Source organism: Chelonoidis abingdonii, chromosome 22, assembly GCF_003597395.2.
Source record: "Chelonoidis abingdonii isolate Lonesome George chromosome 22, CheloAbing_2.0, whole genome shotgun sequence".
Classification (NCBI taxonomy): Eukaryota; Metazoa; Chordata; order Testudines; family Testudinidae; genus Chelonoidis; species Chelonoidis abingdonii.
Genome location: NC_133790.1, coordinates 25,329,430 through 25,351,192, shown reverse-complemented (window position 1 = coordinate 25,351,192; position 21,763 = coordinate 25,329,430). Strand labels below are relative to the sequence as shown.

The 21,763-nt window shown below is 44.9% G+C and overlaps 1 protein-coding gene across 4 annotated transcripts in view; it reads left to right on the top strand.

Moving 5' to 3' along the window:
* RNFT2 (ring finger protein, transmembrane 2) overlaps positions 1–21,512 on the top strand; it is a 39,268-nt gene extending 17,756 nt beyond the window's left edge. For all 4 annotated transcript variants that reach the window (XM_032800019.2, XM_032800020.2, XM_032800017.2 and 1 more), the window contains 4 exons: positions 10,139–10,288; positions 16,355–16,420; positions 17,609–17,710; positions 18,819–21,512. In XM_032800019.2, the coding sequence (XP_032655910.1) occupies positions 10,139–10,288; positions 16,355–16,420; positions 17,609–17,710; positions 18,819–18,953 (453 nt within the window). In that variant the 3' untranslated portion in view covers positions 18,954–21,512. The remainder of the gene's footprint in view (positions 1–10,138; positions 10,289–16,354; positions 16,421–17,608; positions 17,711–18,818) is intronic.
* Positions 21,513–21,763: the final 251 nt, after the last annotated feature.

The following is a 21,763-nucleotide window of genomic DNA, read 5'->3' as shown; positions in this document are numbered from 1 at the left end:
GCTGTGATTCTTGGATGAGATGTGAAACTCTGGTTCTGAGCTCTTGTGTTCACTGCAGACCTTTTTATTTTATTTTTATTTTATTGTTTTACAAGAATAGATGTGTTAACCCAGGTGTCCTGGGAACGTTCCAGCTTAAATAATGACTTTATATCACCCTAGAAGTTTGTCTGCACGCAGGTTGAAGCAGTAGAACACCTTCCTCCTGTGTGGATGCAGTTATATGGGTGTGAAGGTGCCTTGTATGGATATAGCTTATTTTTGTAAGGGAAGGGGGAAAAGCTATATCCACACCTTTGCACCCAAAGTAGGAGCAGTACCTATTTAACTATTTCAGCAGAAAATTGCATCCCTGACTGAAACTGTTCTGTTGATACTGAAACTGTGTGTAGATCAGGTCTCGGTGTATGATGTTTTTCACTTCCTGTCCTAAACAGTTGTGTAAAGTGCCTGTTCACGCTTAGAGCTGTCATGTTTCCTTCCCCCCACCCTCAACCCATCATCAGTGGTGGATGTGGTAAGTAGAGCTTGTGGATCAGTTAAATTTTGGTTGGAATGAAACACACAATAGAAATGCAAGATATTACTATCCTCATCTCTTATTGAAAGTCTCAGACAAAGCACTTAAAGGGAATTTTTAAAGCAGGAATAGTTATGCTTACAAATAACATGGGTGGCAGGGGAGTTGAGCTGTTTGTTCCTGCGCACCAGGGGTACTTGAGATGGTTATTAATTTATCTCTGGCGATTGTCCAGTTTTTTTTTTCTATTATTGTTATTTTATTTTGGGAGATTAATGTGCTGGGTCAGAGCATAATCTAGCTTGCAAAAAAAGTGATGTGAATAGTCATCCCAAGATAAATTGCTGCACTGGAAAAGGTTCACAGCCTTTGCTTGCTTGTCTGAGAGCTATCCCAAGTACTCATTAATCCTTGTCGGGGGAGAAGAAAGAGACTGGGTCTTTATTTGCAGCTACAGTGGGAGGCTGGTAAGATCACATCTGTCAAGGGCCTATAATGGCTTGCAGCACAGATGCTTCATTTTTAATACCTTTTTCTGCACAGTGATATTTCTCCAATTTTTTTTGAGTCTCTTTTTGTCTTGAGATGTTGTTGATGGTTTCTCTGTCCCTTGACATCTGAGGCTCTGTTGCTATCACTTAATCATGGGTTTACACACACACACACACAGAGTTCTCTCTACATCCATCAAGCCATTTGGGGCTGTGATCTGTTCTGATCTTAAAAACTAAGCAGGATTGGACTCGAAGGGGAGACCTCTAAGAAAAAAGCAGCTCACTACAGGAAGTGCTGTTAGTGATGGTGTCGAGCGCTTTTTGCTGAGCTGATGCCCCAGCGTAGTTTTAGGGGGCAATGAGATGCTGGAAGTCCCATTGGTAGAGGAGAACCCAAGCTCTCGTCCACTTAAGAGTATTGAAGATCCTATGGCACCTTAGGGGATGTCTGTGCTGCAGCTGGAAGCATAGGGTAGATAGCTCAAGCAAAGCTAGTGTGTCTAGCATGCTAAAAATGGATGTTGCAGCCCGGGCTACCTGCCTGAACACAAGCCCGTCCAATCCCCAGGGTCCAAGCTTGATTGGCTAGCCTGTGCCACAGTGTCGATGCGGCTATTTTTAGCATGCTAGCTGAATTGAACCTAGAAAGTGTCTGTCTCCCCAGGCTGGGAGGCACGCTCCCGTTTGCAGTATAGACATACTCTTTGTGGTTTGGCCAAAATCCATTCGAGGTATTTAAAGTCTGACAGCTCCTCTTGCAAAGTCAGCTGGATATAGTATTCTTCACTGTCTGCCCAAAATTATTATTATGGCATTGGTGTTTGCAATTTAAACAGCTGCTGCATTCCATTTCATTGATGGCTACAGCCTAATGGTGGGGGATGTGAATCTTATCTATATGTGGCTAATGTAGCAAAATGCTTTGGGATCCTTCAAGGTGAAAGCTACCAGAGGAATGTCCACTTAAAATCACAGTGGAGAGATGGATGCTTATTTCAGCTGCCATGAGATTAATGCTGGTGCTATTGGATTCTTTTTCCTGATCAAAGCAGTGGTTTCCAGCTGCCAGGACCAGGACCAGGAATGGAGAACCTCATGCCACCAGTGAAAGAGATGATATAGTTCAACACCATGGAGAAGGTGGTGGGGAGAAGAGGGATTTTCTCCTGCGTTTGCTGGCAGTGCCTTTCTGGTGTTCAGCAATGGTTGTAGTGAAAATTGCTAACTGGGGTCTAATTCAAAGCCTTTTATCTTTCTCAGTTTGACTTCAGACCAGTCACTTTCAGATTAGTCCCATCTTTCTGAGTCGAAAACTATTCTGGCTCTTCTGGCCACTCCTCAATATTTTCCCACCCTTCATCAAAGTTCCCAGGCTTTTCTGAACATTATGCGCTTTCCCCAGTGCGCTCATTCTTCTCTTTCTCTTGGGCATGTAGAAAATCCTTGGGTTGGGAGAGAGACTGGGAAGAGAGGTTTTTATGAGAGGTTTGATAAGCGGTATGGAGTAGTAGTCTGATCCAGGCCAGAGACCCGGGAATTCCTGAGTTCTCATGTCATCTCTGACACTTTTTATCCTTTGATAAGTCACTTACAAGTTTTCAAAAGGGGCTTCTGTCCTGAGTGGCCAACTTGAGGTAGCTCGGCCCTGACTTTCAGAGGTGCTGAATACCTGCCATTGGGACTACTCACAAGGGCACAGACTTAGGTGCATGCATGAATCTGTTCAGGACCAGGGCCCAAATCACAATGGGCCATATTAAATGCCCTGGAAATTTGGGAGTATTTAGGTCCAGATCTTTAAAAAGAGTGATAAGTATTTATTAATACTGTTATTTCATTAAAGTGCTTTAAAACAATTGAACTACTGGATTTTTTCCCCTTGTGTTTATTTTTCCCCCTTGAAATGGAACTTCTGGTTTCCATGATTCTCCTGGGGAAAATGGGTAATACAAAACAGGACCAGGAAACCCCTTTTGTTGCAGTGCTGTTTCAAGAAGCTATGAAGAAAATTTGCCCCCATCCGTTGTTTAAAAGGCTCCAGCAATCAAGATTCCTAGGATGGAAGCCTGGTTCCTTTCTCTCTTACCTCACGCGTTTTTGCATCGTTCTTTCTTTTTTTGTTTTTTCCCCTTTATTCCATTCACTGAAAGAGCAACAAAGATTGTTTAATAGCCACATGGGGAGGGGATGGGGGAGTCTCACATGCACCTGGGATTTCCTAAACTGCAATCTTCAATAAGTGTATCTTTTCTATTTATTTACTTCTAATTCCACACCCACCAAGCTGTCGTTCCTTAGCAGTGAAAATGAAAAGCTGCCATTTATAGATGTACAACAATAGAGGCCTTCGCAGGCCACATGGCTCCTGCAGTTTAATTTACTTTAATTCATTTTATATTGAACCAAATGATATTTGTTGGGGGTTTTTTTTAATGGAGAGCTTTCAGATTGTGGGGTGGCAGCCAAGCCCCCCTCCTGTGGAAATTAGGAACCCAGCTGCTATTTAAATTTCTGCTCTGCTCCTCTGGGCTTTTTTAGGTGGAAAAAGAGGCCTTCTTTAACATTGTGGGTAGTTTACATTCTGTCATTATAGGCATGTTCCTGCTCCCATAAAAACTCCCCACTGGTTTCAAAGGTGCAGGATTGGACTCTGTGCCTGAAATTGCCACCCTTCCACTGCTCGATTCAGTGTGGGAGACACGGAGGGTTCTTTTGTGTAACTCACATTCCATGACTAAGTTTTTCCCCATCCTCCCCAGCAGCGTGACTTAAAAACAATGGTTTGTTCCGATAGTGGTGCTAGCCCAGGGTGTCATTCCTTTCCTGTCCTTGATGACACCTGCAAAGGAAGAGATGTCTCAGACATTCACATGATGCAGCGCATTAGTGGCAACAAACTATGCCTTGATCACCACAAAGCCAAGGGGTTAGGGTGCTTAGTGATACCTGAGTGCCTCACAGTCTTTATCATCGTAATGCCTCTGTGAGGTAGGGCAGTGCTATTATCCCCATTGTACAGATGGAGACCAGGCACAGAGTTGTCCAGGGTGTTTGTGGCAAAGCAGGAATTGGACTCAGAGCTCCCAGACCCTGCACTAACGTTCAACCCATTGGACCCATCCCCTCTCTCCTTTCCTGGGAACCATATGCAGATTCTACAGCATCTTTCCCTAATTTGGGAGCTGTGGCTGGAAGAGGTGGGACTCTGCCTTAGAGGGGCATTTTATCTTTTTCTTTCTTGCAGGAAAGAGTGACCAAAACACAGGACTGGGCATCACAGAACTGGAGCTCTGTCACCAGACTCCCTGCGTGATCTTTAGAAAGTCACCAAAGCCGCCATTTTCAGAGGTGGCCACTGATTTTTGGGTACCTTAGTTTTTTGACTTGCCAACTCAAGAGATCTGGGGCCTGATCTTCAGAAATGCTGAGCACCTAGAACTCCCAATGACTAGGCAGAGGTCCAGTGGGAGTTGCTCACGTTGACTGAAATTGAAAAAAGAAAACCCCTTTTGATTCATTCATAGTTAGCCTGCAGTGAGTTTTCACCTGTCTTTACGTATTGGCAACAGTCTTTTCTTTTCTTTTTCTTTTTTCATCCTACCCAACCTGTTTCTTTTCTTGTGCTGGCAAAGAGGCTCTAAGGGAGAGGGCTTTTGGTCAATCTCCCTGCTGTCCTGTGGTCTGAAAGCCAGCAGGTTTCTCTTAAAGATGTCTTCAGCATCCTCTTCTTTTAGGACATGTCCTAACAATGCTGGCAGCTGGGCAAGGGTGACTCAGAACTTCTCCAGGGTGACAATCACAGTTATCTCATTGCCACTCACACACACACGCCCCCCATTAAAAGAATATTAAGGTTGTAAAGTCAAGCACTCAGAAATTAGGAAATACCAGAGTTAAGGTTGCCCATACAACCTCAATTTGACCCGTTTGTGCATATGCTTTATGAAAGTCTTTAATTACACGAGCACATGCTATTTTCTCCACAGGACCCCTCACATTCAGTGCACTGGTTCAGCCTGCTCTGGGAAGGAATCAGGGTGGTGTAGTGAAGGACACTGTTCTCTAGAGGTCCTCTGCTTCATTTCTTGCAGAAGTTGGAGGTGTGTAGTGAATGAGGCGAGGATGGCTTCATGGTTAAGGCAGCTGAATGCTACCCTGGAGAACTGGATTCTCTGCCTTTGCCACAGAGTGTCTATGCGATGCTGGGCAAGTCACTTGAACAGACTTTTCACAGGTGGTCAGTCAGTGTGTGTTCCTTGTTTTCAGCGTGCCTGGTTTGAAACTCCATGGGCTAATTTGCTGAAATGCTGAGCGTGCGCAGCTGCAACTCAAGTCAATGGGAGCTGTGGTTTGAACAAATAAAGTGCTAATGGGAAGCACTCAGAAACACTGGGTCCTAGGCCTCTCAAACTGGGCACCCAAAATTAGTGGACACTTCTGATCTTAGTCTCTCTGTGCCTCAGTTCTGCATCTGTGAAATGGGGATAGCACCCTCTTACCTCTCTCCTGGGTTTTGTGAAAATAAATTAATTAATGTTTGTGACACATTCAGATAGATTGTATGGGGATGAGAGCCATAGAAAAGCCTATGTGGAAAATAATAATTCTGGCTTCAGAATAGGGTTTAAATACTGTGCAGTAAATGAGGCCTGAGGTCACGCATGGAATGACATGAAGACAAAATATTGAATAGCTGCTCATTAAATGAGCACCATCCATCCTGTGCACTGAATGAAGCAGAGAGCTTGTGAGGAAAAAAGTATGTAATCATATAATTAAAGACTGTATCATAATGCATACGCACATGGGATCTCAATTAAGGTTGTACAGGCAACCTTAATTCTGGCATTTCCTAATTTCTGACAGTGCAACCTCCATAATATTTTTTCCCTAGTTTTGTGTGTAATTTCCTCGGGGGGAGGGGAGGAGAAGGAAAGTGAAAAAAGAAATTCCATCATGTCTCATCACCTTTAGATCTGCCACAGAGACCTTTGCCACTTGAGCTAGTAGAGTAACTGATAGAGGATGACAACCTACTACTGCTATGTGGACCAGTACCAGAGGAAAATGAGGCACATACTTTGCTAGTGACTTTCACAGATAATTACTGACAGTAGAGGAATGGTGAGACTTTGGGATCTTGGGTTCCATTCCAGACTCTGGAAAAGAGTGTTCTCTAGTGGTCACAGACCCTTCTGTCCCCTCCAATTTGTCGCTGCCCTAGTCCTATCTCTTCCCCATCACTGACTCCCCCTTCCATTCCCAGTCTCCACTTCGCAAGCTTTTTATCCCAGATCCTATTTCCTTTCCCAACCAGTTCTAGTCCTTGCCCCACTTCAGCTCCCTGTCCCAATTTCTCTTTCTCTCCTGTTCCCCTCCCCTCAACCTTTCCCCTCTACGTTCTACTCGTACACTTTCCTCCTCCTTCTCCATACTGGACACCAGCCAGGAGTCAGAGAGAGCACAGGAGAGACAGAAGCTTTGCTCATAGTTCTGGTCCCTTGTCCTGGAGCAGGTGAGAACTGCAGTTTCAGGAAAAGTCCTCCTCAGCCCCTGCACCGCTGGTCTGCAGCATGCTTATCTGCTCTGTTGGGATGGCACTTGCGCAATCCAGTCACATGAAAAAGTGGTGGGGGGCTGGCAATTGCTCAGTGCTGACAGAATCTTCAGATTTTAGGTGACGTTCTAACAAGTCTCTAAGAAGCATGTACAAAGGGAGATATTTTTTCAAAGGCTTATAGCTTAGCCAGATTTGTGAAGATTGTGATGGAAAAAGCAAAAGGCATATCCTGACAGGCCAACTCCAAAGTGAGAAGGTGCTGGACTTTCTTAATGGAAGGGTTGTGTGACTGATTTATTTTTAACACTGGTGAAGCAATGGACTTTTCCCTCACCTTATTATCAGAAATGTCTGAAACTTACAAATTAATTAAATAAATAACACAGAGCCTGAGGAGGACACATGGCAAATAGTTAAAGTTCAGCAAAATTTTATAAGCAACTGGAAACAGACTCTTAGAATGGGACATGTCAGCCAACTTTAATAATAGGCAGCACTCACAATGCTGCCTGTAATAAGTTATGGACATCAGAAATGCTGAATTTTGCAGCTGAGGGTAAAGGAAACTATATACCTGCTAAAAGAGAGGGACCTCACTTCTTTTCAGGCTCATATCTCTGCCAGTGTTTTGTGGCTATTTTGAGATTTTTCCTAAATTTAAAAAGAGGCCAGTGTCACAGATAAATGTCCTGGAGGGTTGAGACTTTGGTGTATCTGATGGATATAGAGCAGGGGTAGGCAACCTATGGCGTGGGTGCCGAAGGCGGCATGCGAACTGAATTTCATCGGCACTCGCACTGCCTGGGTCCTGGCCACCGGTCTGGGGGACTCTGCATTTTAATTTAATTTTAAAAGAAGCTTCTTAAACATTTTAAAAACCTTATTTACTTTACATACAGCAATAGTTTAGTTATATATTATACACTTACAGAAAGAGACCTTCTAAAAATGTTAAAATGTATGACTGGCACGCGAAACCTTACATTAGAGTGAATAAATGAAGACTTGGCACACCACTTCTGAAAGGTTGCCGACCCCTGGTATGGACTCTGTACTCCACGCTCCCAGAAGGCAATGCTTTTAATTTTGTTGGGGCAATGTTTCATATGGCACTCTTTCCTTTTATTAAGTCTCATTTCGCTGTCTTTGTAGCTGCACCCATCATGACTGTGATGATATTGTATTCGGTTCCAGGGTTCTCTTGGATGGTCATTCTGGTGGTGTGAGTCATCCAGGATGATACATACCCATTTCATGCTGGTAGCTGCACTCCTTTGGGGCTGCTAACACATCTGCAGGCTGCTGACATGTCCTCTAGTTACCAGTAAAAACCCGTGGGACGTGCTAGCCTAGAGGAGGTGACTGAGTTGGAATTACATTAACACTTCTTAGTTTACAGGAGTGGAAGCACCATATTTAACAGAATCAGAATCTTCCATTTGCTGTAAATACATCTCTGCCTCTTCCTATGCTTCTGCTCCCTGGCAGAGCTCACCTGAATGTTTCCTAGCCCTGTGCTCCAACCCTGGGAAGCTCCGAAACTCTGCAGGAGCTTAGTTTTAGCCCTGCCCAGCTCCTGAGCTTCACAGGAGTGAGGTTCCTCTTGTTATCCCATAGCTTCATAGAAGACATCTGAAATCTTTGGAGGATCAAGTGTTGACCTGTACCAGGACAGTCTGTTATAGATGCTGAATTGGATGAAGGAAACGTCCGAGTCTGGTGGGAGAAAGGATTAAAAAGGAGAGGCAGCAAAGTGGATTGCTTTAGGAATTTGCAGTGCATTTTACTTGCCAGTTGTTTTCATCAGGGGTTGGTTGGTGTGTGTGTGTGTGTGTGTGTGTGTGGTGATGTGTTGTTTTCATCAGGGGTTGGTGTGTGTGTGTGTGTGTGTGTAGAGAAAGAGCTGCCTATGCTAAAGGAAGTGATAGCCTAGTCATTAGCAAACTGCGACCCTCTGTCACAAGGGCTTATGAAATAAATGATGATCATACTGAAGTGTGAGTCTGGTAAGAGAGCCTTTCGTGCTAATTTAATAAATTGCTTACATTTAGAATCTCATATTGTTGCTGTTACATTTTTGCTATGTGATGCCACATGGGATTAAAAAGAGGAGGGATGGGGGAAGGGGAAAAAGAGCCCAGGTCCTTTAGCAACCGCTGGTGTGACCTCACTCACCGTCTCAGGGGGGATATGAGATCATGAGAATGCCAGAGCTCTCTGAAGGATTCGATTTGTTCAGCACAGCAGGACAGCCTGCCAAGTGATCTCATCTCTGAGACCCAGGGGGAGGGTGCTGACTGCTTCTTTCTTCCTGGACTGCAGAGGGCTGAATCCCTGTGCCCCACCGATGGCGATTAATGACAGCGACCTGTGATGACATAGTCAACGATAGTGTTACTGTGATGCACGCAGCAAAATTCTAGGGGAATTTTTCCCATCCCTCCCTATCCTTACCAAATCCAAAATCTTAACATCTTAAATTTTAACTTTTAGGAGTGTTAACACCATGAAGCTGATCTGTTGGTTTACGTTTATGACCCCTCATCCCACCCCTTTGCCCTGGCATCAATTCTTCCTTCTAAACAATGAGTGACAACACAAACACAGATCCTTATCAAAGCTGGGAGACCCAAAATTAGATCCTACTTATGTGGTCAGTTTCTTGGGGCTGGTTCTTACTGCTATAGAGTGAAAGAAAATGTGGTTAGAAAACATACTTCTGTTGCAGCCTCCTGGGGTTATGAGAAACCTGAAGGTAAACAATGATGCCTTGATGGTGTCCTTTGTGAGAACAAATGGTTTCAAATCTAGAGGAAATATTAAGATGAGAGGATTGTTTTGGGGGAGGTTTAAAAAGGGCATAGGGCCCATTCCTGCAAAGTGCTTGGCTCCCTAATGTAGAGCAGATAGTTGGATGAATTCTCTTTCCCAATACAATTCTTGGGAGGATTTAGCAAGCCTGAAACTGAAGGTTGTATTTCAGAGCTGGTCTTTGTGTCTCAGAGTTTGTACCTGAGACCAGCACACACTGTGCAGAAGGGAACGCTGGAAAGCAAGGGAGGGCCTGTTGCACTTTGATTCACGAGGATTCTCTGCAAAATAGGGAGGCCATGCTGGTTGTATGGTAGTAATTCTCTGCCCAGGGAAAGAGAAACATGTCTTGTACTCCTCTTCCTAGTTATTAGTAGTATTGATCATACAACAATACCTACAAGCCAGTGCCCTATGGGGACTGTGCAAACATATAGCAAAGAGAGAGTCCCTGCCCTGAGAAGCTTCTAAGTGTAGGGCTGTAGACAACAACTGGGTAAAACAGACTGCCCGGGGGAGCACAAGGAAGCTATGAGAGGATACGTTTCCCTTTCTGGGCACTAAATTAGGTGGCAGTGAAGAGGGCAATAGTTACAACTCACCAAGACTAGTCTGTGCAACCATTAGCAAAGGCCCTGAGAGGCTAATGGACACGCAGGACTCATCATAGCACAAACGCTTACGTCTGAGCCTTTCTCTTCTCCTTTTGGGCCCCTGGCAATGATGATAATTTGTATCCTTTATGTTTTACAGGGGAAGTTTTATTTGGTTATTGAAGAGCTGAGCCAGCTGTTCCGCTCACTTGTCCCCATTCAGTCGTGGTACAAATACATCATGGGGGATGATCCATCCAGCAGCTATTTCCTAGGAGGGATCCTGATCATACTGTATAGTCTGTGCAAGGTAAGGGGATGTCTGGTGAGTAAACTCTGTATACAGCAGCAAACTCCTTGATTTTTATTTTTTATGATTAAAAAATAAACTCTTTAAAAATGTACTATTTTAGATACCACACTAATGGGGGCCATATAAGCACTTCATGCTCTTCAAAGAGTTTTATCCACCCAACACCCATGAGAAGTACTATTATCCCCACTTTGCAGATGGTGAAACTGAGGTTCAGAGAGATTTAAATGAGTGGCCTACGGTTCCACAGGAAGTCTGTGTGGAGCTGGGAATTGAATCCTGGTCTTCTGAGGGTGTGCCGTACTTGAACAATTAGACCTCTGCAAGCTGGGGTATGAATCCTGCCCCTCACTGGCCTGTCTGTGTGCACTATGCTGTTGTGCATTAACAATTCCTCAGAGCACTTTGCTCTAGCTCCGAGTGCTCTAGCTAACTGTTCGCATGCCTCAGCAGGGTCCACATGGACAGTGAGACCACAGCAGACTCGTGTGAGATAGATTTACAGCTTGCCACAGTCTAAATGTTCATGTAGACAAGCCCTGTGTATCAGACTGGCACCTCAATCGCTGGACCATCCTTCTGCCTGTTACATTTATGAAAGCAGCCATGTCTACTTATGTGCCTGTGAGGACATCATACTAGTGCAGCCAGAATGAGAGCTCTGACGGATGGACATAGTTTTTTGGAAGATACTGGATTAATACCACTGGAGATTGAGGCTGGCATCCCTACCAGCACAATGGATCTTGCCCAGATGGGAAGCTTCCTGGAGTTTGCCATTTTTCTTAATAACAATAGCCAGGCTCTAGGGCAGGATTACATTTACAAGCATAAACGTTAGGCCCCAGACTAAGAGATGAGCAAATGGACTAAATTTCACCCCTTCTGCAGGAGGTTTCTGGGAGAGGTGTGTGGGTGTGTGGATAAGAGCGTTTCTCCTCTTCCTCTCTGCTTTTCACTAGAGGCAAGATGAGGGAAGAGAAGTGAGTTTTGCAGTTAGTTCTGAAGGATGTAAGGTCCTTAGTGTGATTCTCACCATCGCCTTGTGATTGCTGAGCAAACTGTGTGCCCCGCAATCATGAGTCTGACCTATGTTGCTGATGGGTTTCTTATTTCTGTGGAACATAACTCCCAAGGGAGGTCCTGCTCTCAGGTCATCGGTCTGTTGCGATGGATGACCTTCAGGATGAGGACTGAGATTGTGACATTTACCCAGTTCTGTCTGGGCAGCCAGTGTGGTGATTCAGGTGCTGCAGTGCTATGTTCTTCATGGCTAGTGTTGCTAAGGAGGCAAGCTGCTGTGTTCTAGACAAGCTGGAGTTTTCTTAAGGTCAATGTGTTCAAGTACAATGAGTTGTGGTAGCCAGCCCTAGAAACCACAAAGGCATGGATTGCTTTGCCCGGGTCCTGGACAATTACAGATGGAAAAAGCTGGTTTGAGCAGCTGTAGCTGTCGAAGTATCTAGAAGCAGTGAAGAGTCCAGGAGAGCTCCCAAATTATGAACTGAATTGGTTAGTTGATGGCAGAGTCACTCAGTGTTCAGAGATGTTCTCATGAAGACCAGATCTTCACAGGGGTTTTTCTTTCCCCCTTCATTGTCACCTTTGCCTTGCTTGGGCTTAGCTTTGGCCAGTTGTCTTCCTCCACTTACTGGTATTGGCCAGGCACTGAGATAGTTGGACAGGAGTGATGAATGAGCTGTAGGCATGGGGTTGACCGCATATTGTTGACATTTTTGAGTCTCTGATGTGTCACTGTTTCCCCCTGTGGTTTCATATAAAAAACAATAGAAGAGGATGGGAGACAGTCTAGGGCCTTGAGGGACTTTGCAGATGAACTATCTGGTAGCACAAGGAGAAGTTGCCCATCACCATTCTCTCTGAGGGCAGCCTTAGAGAAAAGATTGCAGTCAGCTCTGGGTTTCCCCATCAATCCCTGCTCTTCCAGTGAGGCAGAATAAAAGTATCATGTAATCAACAGTACTGCATGCAGAAGGGTCTAGTGCAGTGGTTCTCAACCTATTTACCATTGTGGGTGCCCTGTGCAGCTCTCTCTGTGTTATGTGGGCTGCATCCTCAGAGTATATATACTACCTGTACAGCCCTGAGGATGTCACATGGGCCGTAGATGTGTGCTGATTGGGCCCTGACTTGTAATAGAATAAATCTCTCCTGCTGCCCCCATATGGACAAAACGAGTAGTGCCATTTCCATTCAGTGTCCTCACCTGAAACCTGGCTGACAGAGGTCCAGGAGATGTAATTGAAGACTGCTCTTGGCATGTTTTCCATTAGTTTGCTCAAGAAAGGCAGGCTGAATGCAGAGCCTGTAGCCTTGTCTAAACTAAAAGGGTGCATCTGATTTAACTGATTAAGTTAAAACTGTGTAAGCCTCTTGTGTGGACATTCTTAAACCAAAATCAGTCTGTCCACGTAAGAATTAACTGAAATTAGTTTTTAAACAGATTTTCTTAAATCTGTGCAAGTTGCTCAGCTAGACACAGGCTAAGTCTGTGCAGTCCAGAGATAGCTGCTGCTTATAATTTATTTGTATTGCCTAGATGGCTCCATTTGTGCTAGGTATTGCACAAACATGAATGAAAGACATTCCCTGGTATAAAGAGATTACTAGATAAATGGTGGGAGGGGAAACTGAGGCACAGAGAGGGGGAAGTGATTTGCCCAAGGTCATAGCAGGTCAGTGGCAGAACAAGGAATAGAACCAGGACTCGTGAGTCCCGGTGCAGTGCCTGTCCACTGGACCACACTGCTTGTCTGTGCTCTCCACTGTGCTTTTGGAGGACTGAACTATTTCATATTTTATGGTGGTAGGAAGCTTCCCTCTTCAAAAGTGGCATTGACTGTAAGTTTCCAGGAAGGACCTAAGCAGTCCTATGTGTCCTTCCTGCACCATGTGGTGACTCTGATTTCTTGTATGCTTCAAGTGTCTCTTGTTGTGTAAACGGGCAGCGCCTGGGAAAGAGGAAGAGATATTTCCAGTCCTGGGCTCCTCATATGGCTCCTGTTGTCTGGAGAGACCATCCGAGGTTCAGGTCATTCTTCTTTATGGAATAGGCTGACATTTCTCCACAGGGTGAGGTGCTGACTTCTGAGGTAGCTGGACGGCAATCTGATTGTCCTGAAAAGTTCTCCTATTTTGTGATTTAGCAGCTGCAGTATCAAAGGAGAATAACGATCTACTGCCCTCCACTGTGGCTCGGGAGTAGCATTGCAGGGCTCCCTTTTGGAGAAGTCTCTCTGCATATGCTGTTAGTGTGGAAGTTTCTTTCCTTCCTGCTTTATTCAAGTCCTTGTTGATATACAAGGGCTATGTGGTGGGAGGAGAGATGTCAGTGCACTTACTTCAGAAAAGCACCTTTATAACAGATCAGGACCTTGCCCCCCTACCACTAAACCTGCTGTTCTTTGGTATCTTTTGTGAATTCTTAGCTTGCATAATTCTAACTGCCAGTTCTGGCCTGTCCTGCTCATGACACTGCAAAGGCACGGCTCAGAACCAACAGCAGAGGTCAGGAATGGGAGGGAACTGCCCAGGTTCTTCTGCTTTAAGCAAATATCTCTTACCTTTAACCAGGAAATATCTGTTTTGAATCTAAGAGCCTGCCTGCAACCATGGCCTCTAGCCTACAGCCTAGTGTTGGGAAGAGCCAAAGAGGTTGGCAAAACATGGCCTGATTCTCCTCTTATTCTGCGCTGAAGTAAGTTGGGAGTAACTCTGAAGTCAGTAGAGTTAAACCAGTGTATGTGGGAAGATAATACAGCCCAGTGGCTGAGAGTCCAGGATCGTTTAAGGTGCTTTGAGTGTCTGTCAGCCATATACAGGATTTGGGGTATGGGACAATCAGACTAGAGATTTTGGCTCCCCTTTCACTGGAGACTCCGTGTGAGAGGAGTGGGGATGGACTGGGAGAGGGAATAGGCTGGTATACATTTCCAATACAATGCATGGAATATTAGATGCTCAGATCCCATTTACAGTCACAGGAGTTGCATGTCTAATTCTTTGCCCGACGCACTGAAAATCTACCCCTAGGAGTCCACATGAGCAAAACCACAAACCTCATTACAAAAACCACAAAAGCCTATTTGGTGCTTAGACCTGCTGTGCTCTTGGCAGAAATCCAGGGCTTAGCTCGACTGTATCACCTCTCCAAAGCACAAAGGGAAGGTTCTGCAGGCTCAGGTTATAGGGAGGTTGTGTAGAGCAACTGACACTAGTCATCTCAGTGCATATGCCTGGCTTACATGTAAACACAAGGCTGACTTTGGTGTGGGAATCCCAGTTGTTAATATGTATGCACGCCCATGTCTTCATGCCCTACCAGAGAGACGAGTCCTGCCCGAAGTATTACTGGCTCCATTTGCATAGGAGAGAAGAGGGGTTTGGGAAACAGTTTGGAAGGGCTGGCTCACCGGCCTGCAGGCAGGGATTTCTATTGCCAAGTCAGGGACCCTGATCTGAGTCCCATCCTAATCTCACTTTCCTTGGACCAGTGGAGGCTGAAGGTACTTAGTGTTGCTTTATGGCTGCCCTTCCAGCTCATTAAGGAGCAGCACTGGCCAGTTGTGAACAAAGGTGGAGCAATTCCTTGGCCAGAAAGATGGTGGCTGCAATTTAGATTTCAATGGGTGGCAAGGGAAACACACATTGTAGGGAGGATGCTAGAAGAGACTGTGGGGCCCCAGCAGAGACACAAATAAGCCCCAGAGAGAGAGAATGGGGTTGTGTGAGAGAGAGCTGCTACCTGTCTAGGGATCATTAACTTTTAAAGATCTGTAACTGTCCGCAGCCTCAAGCCCTAGGAGCTGACTGGAAACATTACGGAAGAACCCTTTGAGCCCTTTTATCTGCCGACTGGAAGCATTACTGCTGCCTGCATTTGATTCCACATCTATTGCATGGTGATCTCACTGGCATTCTCTGCAGAGAGCTCACTTAGTCACACTAACCAAAAAAACCCTCACAAAAAAAAATCCAGTTTTTCTGAGGTGTGTGCATATCATGTAAGTCTAATGCAGTTCTTCATGTTAGGTCTTCCTCTTGCCCTTCCACTCACTCCATATCCAGACAAGTTAGAGATGGAAAAGTGCTGTTATGCCATGCAGCCCCACTCCCTGCTAATGCAGAGCTGTTCCCTCTGGGGCCTTTTCTCACATCTTGTCTAGTCTAGTTTGCAGTATGGCTTTCTCTATTTGTCTTGGGAGATTGTCCCCCAGGCTAATAGATTAAACCCTCAGAAATTTATCCCTGATATTCCATCAGACTTTTCCCTTTCTTTGCTCTATCCTCACTGCTATTTTTATGCTAAATAATTTCTCGCCTCCTCGGTGTTTATCTCCCTTGAGATATGTAGACAGTTATCGTGTCATGTCCCCCACCACACACACTCACTCACCTTTTGTCGCCACTTGGCCAAGCTGTATGTATTTAATCCTTTAATTTTTTCTCAGAAATCAGTCCCTCCAGCCCCCCCACCATTTTTGTTGATCTTCTCTGAACTCCTTCCAATTTATAATGAAGAGCCCAGAAATGAATACCATATTCCAGCTGTAGTCACATCAGAGATGTCAAGAGAGTCTGTTTTGTCCCCTTCCTCTAACGTGAAGTCTCTGGGTATGCAACTGAAAGTTATGGCATGGGTCACTTGTTGGAGGATTCTCTGCACCTTGAGGTCTTTAAACCAAGATTTAAGGACTTCAGTAACTCAAAGGGTACATACAGGTTTGTTACAGGAGCGGGTGGGTGAGATTCTGTGGCCTGCGTTGTGCCGGAGGTCAGACTAGATGATCATAATGGTCCCTTCTGACCTTAAAGTCTATGAGTCTATAGTCCTTTTTATTTACCATATTGCAGTGTCAGCTCATGTCTGTTTCTCTGCTCTTTGCCACACCTCAGTCTCTTTGGGCATTACTGCTTTTTGGGCTCTTTCTTTCCTGTGAGCATCTGTTTGGACCATCTCTTCCTAGATGTTCTCCAAGTTACAAGACTCTATGTCTTTATCGCCCTGTGAACAGTGTCTAAAGCTAAATGTTTCTCTTGCAGTCTTTTGACATCTGTGGCCGTGTGGGGAGTGTCTGGAAGGCACTGAAGGTCCTTTGCACCCCTCAGGTAGGTAGTCAATGTATGTGGCCAAGTTGACTTGGGAAATGTTGCCACAAAGGAAAGGTTCAGTAAAGCATTGCTCGGAATGCCAGATTTATGGTACTTTTGAAAAAAGTCACCCAGCACCCCGTGGCTGTGATGGGAAGCCCTACCTAACTTTTGGGCGGGGAAGCAATTCCTGATGTCTGCCCTTTCCCAACGATATTAATGGAACATTGCATGGCTGGTCTGTTGCAAGATGCTGCATCCCATTTCTGGAAATAGATTGACAAGTATGTATGAAATGTGATGGTTAGAGGCACTGAATAGTATTGTTTGATCCACTGAGTCTAATAAAGCGGCGAGTTGCTGTTTTGTGTGTGTGTCTGTGTGAGGCAGAGACTTTGACATCCCCTGATTTATTATTAAAATAAATACTACCGTATTTGCCCCAGCCATGGCAACGTACAGTAGTGTTATGGTGGTATTAACAGCCACTACTGGAGAATACTGTGGTTATCTTTTATAGTGGTAGGACCCCGTGGCTTTTCTGCCATGTGGAGTATAGATATGAGTCCTAATACCATGGTATTTTCTCAGCACTTTGCACGGGTAATGTGTATGTTTGGAGACAGTGTGGCCCAGTGGATAGGGGATTGGACTGAGTTGGGACACTTGACTCTCTCATCATGTTGCTTTGGGCAGGTCACTTCACCTCTCTAGGTTTCTGTTTTCCCATTCACACAGTCGGGGTAATGACATATACCTTCCTTTTTATAAAGAGCTTGGAAGTTTGTGGATGAAAGTGTTTGGGGGATTTTTTGGAGCTAGTTTGTTGATGATAATACTTAGCGCTTTCTAAGCGCCTTCTATCAGTGCTTTGCAAATGATATTGAATTAATCCTTACAACACCCCACTGAGCTCAGTAAATATCATTTATCCTTATTTCACAACTGTAGATACTGTGGCACAGAGGGATGAAGTGACTTACCCAACATCCTGCAGCAAAGTCACTGGAAAACCAAGGTCCAGGACCTTCATCTCCAGACTCCCGCAGTCAGCCACAGTGCAGTGATGTAGCTTAGTTTCCAGTGGGCTTTCTTCAGTGTAGAAAAGCTGGGCATGAAAAGAAGCATTTGTGCATGTGTACAAGAACAAACCAGGCAATCTAAACCCTTTTGCACAGAGAGGTTTTTCTTCCCTCTCCCTAACAGACCTATGGAGTCCGTGCAACCAGCCAGCAGTGCAGTGAGGCTGGAGACATCTGTGCTATTTGCCAAGTGGAGTTCAGGGAACCTTTGATCCTTATGTGCCAGGTAAGAACACCAAGCTTGCCAAACCCGTTGTGGGATCAAACTTAACCTCGTCACTTCTAAACATAGCATAGAAATAGACACGGTATCTCCGTCTAGTGCCCAGTGGACACCTAAGTCACCAAAGCACCTAACATAGTATAGACATCGACACTCCCCTGTAGAGCCTAGAATGTAACCAAGATCCCCAAGTCTCTCCATTCCTCTACTGCAGTGGTCCCCAACCTTTCCGTGTGGCGGGCGCCAGACAACTAGCTGCCAGGCATGTTTCCGCCGGACAAGAAGCCGCCGAAATGCCACTGAGAAGTAGCGTCATCAAGAGGTGTCGCTGAAAATTGATGGCATTTCGTCGGCTGCTTGTCCAGCGGCCAGTAGGTGGGTGCACATAGGTGCCCTGGTGGGTGCCCACAGGCACCACGTTGGGGACCCCTGCTCTACTGTCAGCAAATATCTGTGAAACTTGCAGCCGATGTGTGTCTCATCCTTCTCTAGTGCTGGCCCACACAGAGGGTCAACAGACTTGGGCTAGAAATAGCTGTGGAGACAGCGCTTCGAAGTTGCAGCTCAGATTTTGAAGCCAACCCCCCTCCATAGGCTTCAAAACCTGAGCTCTGGCTGGAGCTGCAACTTCAAAGTGCTGCCTGCACAGCTATCTTTAGAGCCCTAGTGCAAGCCCGAGTCTGTCGACTGGGGCTGAGAGACTTGCTGCGACTCATTTCAAAATGCTGTGTAGACATACCCCTAGGTTTTGGAGAGCCTGGCCCACACCTGGAATTGCACTTTGAAGAGAACAGATAGCTAGTGCAGAGCACAGAACCCTGCTGTTATGTACCCAGAGAGACATTCCGAACTTAAGAGAACTGTATTTTGGACATGTGTTTCCATTTCTTCATTAAGAGATGCTGATGTTTGAGTTATTGCCTGTGTGGGGCTAGTGTGCTCATATTTAGGTTTTTTTTTCATGCAGACGGGTGAGTGAGATCCTACAGGTTGCTCCCTCCTTCTAAACTTGCATTGCTTCCTGTACCAAAGCTTTTCTGTTGCATCTGTGCACTGGGTGGCAGGGTTGTTCCCTTCCCCTCTGCCTGACGGAGTCCCTTTTTCTCCACAGCATGTGTTTTGTGAAGAGTGCCTCTGCCTGTGGTTTGACAGGGAGAAGACCTGTCCTCTTTGTCGATCGCTTGCAGTGGAGACTCTGCGCTGTTGGAAAGATGGCACTACCTCAGCTCACTTCCAGGTTTATTAACCCCAGCACATACCAGGATCAGGATGACATGTGGACAGACAGAAGAAAAAGCTGGGAAACTCCTTGCTTCCAAGTATTTAGTGGGTTGTTGTCTCGGTCTTTCACACAGCTCTCTCTCTCCATCCAAGTGGGGGAGCAGGTTGGCATGTTGTTATGTCTTTAGCAGGGATCAGAGTCCATTAGCATGAAGAATCTTCTAAGGAGAGGGAAGGGGAGTGGGTTTTCAACTCTTCTGAGTCAGAATCCATCCCTGCCACTCTTTACTGGTAACTTGGGGCCGAGGTCCTTGCTTGAACTTGCTATCTACAGCACAAACTACCCCAGGCAGGTTCCTCTTTGTCTGTTCTCTCAGTGTACATAAATGTCGTATTTGTAGGGAAAACATGATGAGAGTTTCCCACTGTAAGTGTGTAGTCCATAATATTAGAGGAAAGCTTTCCTCAACTGACTCGTGAGAGGACAGCAGACTGGAGTTATGTCATTAAACCAGCCTTCTGGCTCCCCAGAATCAGTCGTAAAGTTACATTGCCACTATTATATTACCTGAGAAAACATGTCAGAGTCACTGCTTCAGTACCACTGGTTCAGAGGTTCATTTAGGGTTTTGGGAGAGGTCGGTGGCCGATAAACCTGTTGTTGTCATTGATACCATAAAACACATGGGTTGCCATCTTGATCTTTATGAAACTTCAAGAGAAATAGGAGAAGAACATATTAAAGAGACCAAGAAGGAGGTGGCATTTTCTCAGTTTTGAAATGTTTCATCTTTAATGTTCATGGTTGGATTATCTGTTTCTTCTGCAAATGGGAGAGCATGGAGAGGTGGGAAGAGATTAAAGCCAGGTCTGAATTTTATTAGAAAAGTTCAGGTGCTAATTGAAGGCCATGTAAAGAGATGGTTTTCTCAAACTCAGCCCACAAACTGTATAGAGTCATTTAAAAAAAAAAAAAAAAGTACCTCATGTTGTTTCCTGGGGATTGGCTTTATTAAAAAAACAAAATGGAAATCCAATAACCTATAATTTAGCTCAAAACTTTCTTCCTAAGCTTGGTTGTTCCGAAGGCTCCTCTCTCAGTGCTGCTCAGCCCAGACCTTAGATCCTCTCTCTGTAGGGAGTCAGCAGAATCCACTTCATTGTTTCCTAGCAGGATTGATGCCTGCTAACAGGGTGGAGTGTTGCATGCAAATGCTACCAGTGTGATACAGACATCAAGAATTTGGATTCTTTTGAGCTTCATTTGAGATGTCCAAAGACAATCTTATAGCTCATCTTAAGATTTCTCCTGGATCTAGGGTATGTATCTGGATGTGGCCAGCCTGCATGCAAACAGACAATATTTCAAAATCCCCTATCATGGTGACAATTCCTCTAATAAAAGCGATTAGTGGCCCCCTCCTGCTATGAGGATTGTGTGAAATAGATGCAGGCTGCTTTTTACTTGAGAGGTTGTATTTTATGAGGATCTTGCAGTCAGGTTCCACCATCCAGGGTAGACTGGGACAAACTTTCTGTATTGAAAAACCCCATCTCGCCTAAACAAGCAAATGCCTCAGCTTCAGAAAATGCTTTTCAAGGACAGCAGCTTGTACCCTTAATAGGCAAATGAACAGACTAGATGCTGGAGTAGCATGAGTCTGTATTCAGCTGTCACAGTGTCTGTCGAGGATCTTCTGCTGGCACTAGGATGCAAATATATTTGATGTTTGTTCACTGTCTCTCGAGCTGGAGCTTTCTCTTTCACTAGACGATTTACTTTTTGCTGAACGCATGGAGAAATGGCTTCATTAAGCAATCATGGCATCTTCTGTGCTCATTACTATGGAAATGGCCGTAAGATTACAATCCCACTTGACTGGATAATCAAGCAGGAAGAACTGTACCTCAGGGAAACGGGGCTGCATGTATGTATTGGTTGCTTTCCTCCCCTCCTACTGTAAACCCTCCTTGGGGAAAAAATTAAAGCAAACAGGAGCTAATGGCAATTGGGTTTTGTCTTAACTTTCCTTGGAAAAAATAAGACAAAAGAGAAATGATGGAGGCAGAATCTGAATCAAACCTGAATTAAGAGAGAGAGAGGACGAAGGGAGAGGAGAAGAGGCTTTGCTCCAGAAAATGAGGTGAGGTGCCTTTGTTAAAAGCCTCTTTAGAAAGGCATGGACTAAGCCAAACATTCCTCTGATTGTCTCCAAAGGAAAGGTCTCTTAGATTCTGCAGGAGAGATTTCCAAGTGGCACAAAATTTCGACATGTGAATCATAGCCTGGGTGAACTTTTATCTGGGTGGAATGACAAATTGCTGACTCTGCAAGGAAGCACAGGTGAATGTAGTATGAATGGGTTCTGTTCTGTGTGTAATACCATGGAGTGAAACTGATAGGTTAATGTGTAGTTTCTGCTTTCTAGAGTCTCAAGGCTGTTCTGAAAACCTGATTCCAAGTAGGAGTGACTATTTCTTTGCTTGCCTTTAGGAACTTCTGCAAAAATCAATGCTGTGGGGAATGATGGTGAAGTGTATCAAAATGTTAATAGGAGAAAGATTAAAACTACTGATGGCATTTGACATTCTGGTTATAAGTAAGCTGTTTTTTGTCTAGCGTTTCCTCTCCTGCCGTCAATAGGTGCAAGATTTCTCTGTTATTGGTCTTTTCTCTTCCCCCCCCACCCCCACCCCTGACTATTGTCTTCCAGCTGTGAACATGAGAGAGTGAATTAGCATCTTAATAGTAACTTGCCAGGATTAAAACACTCCAGAAAAACATAAGGCAAGGCTTGGTACTACTACTCATTGTGGGGAATCTCTCTGTTTAGT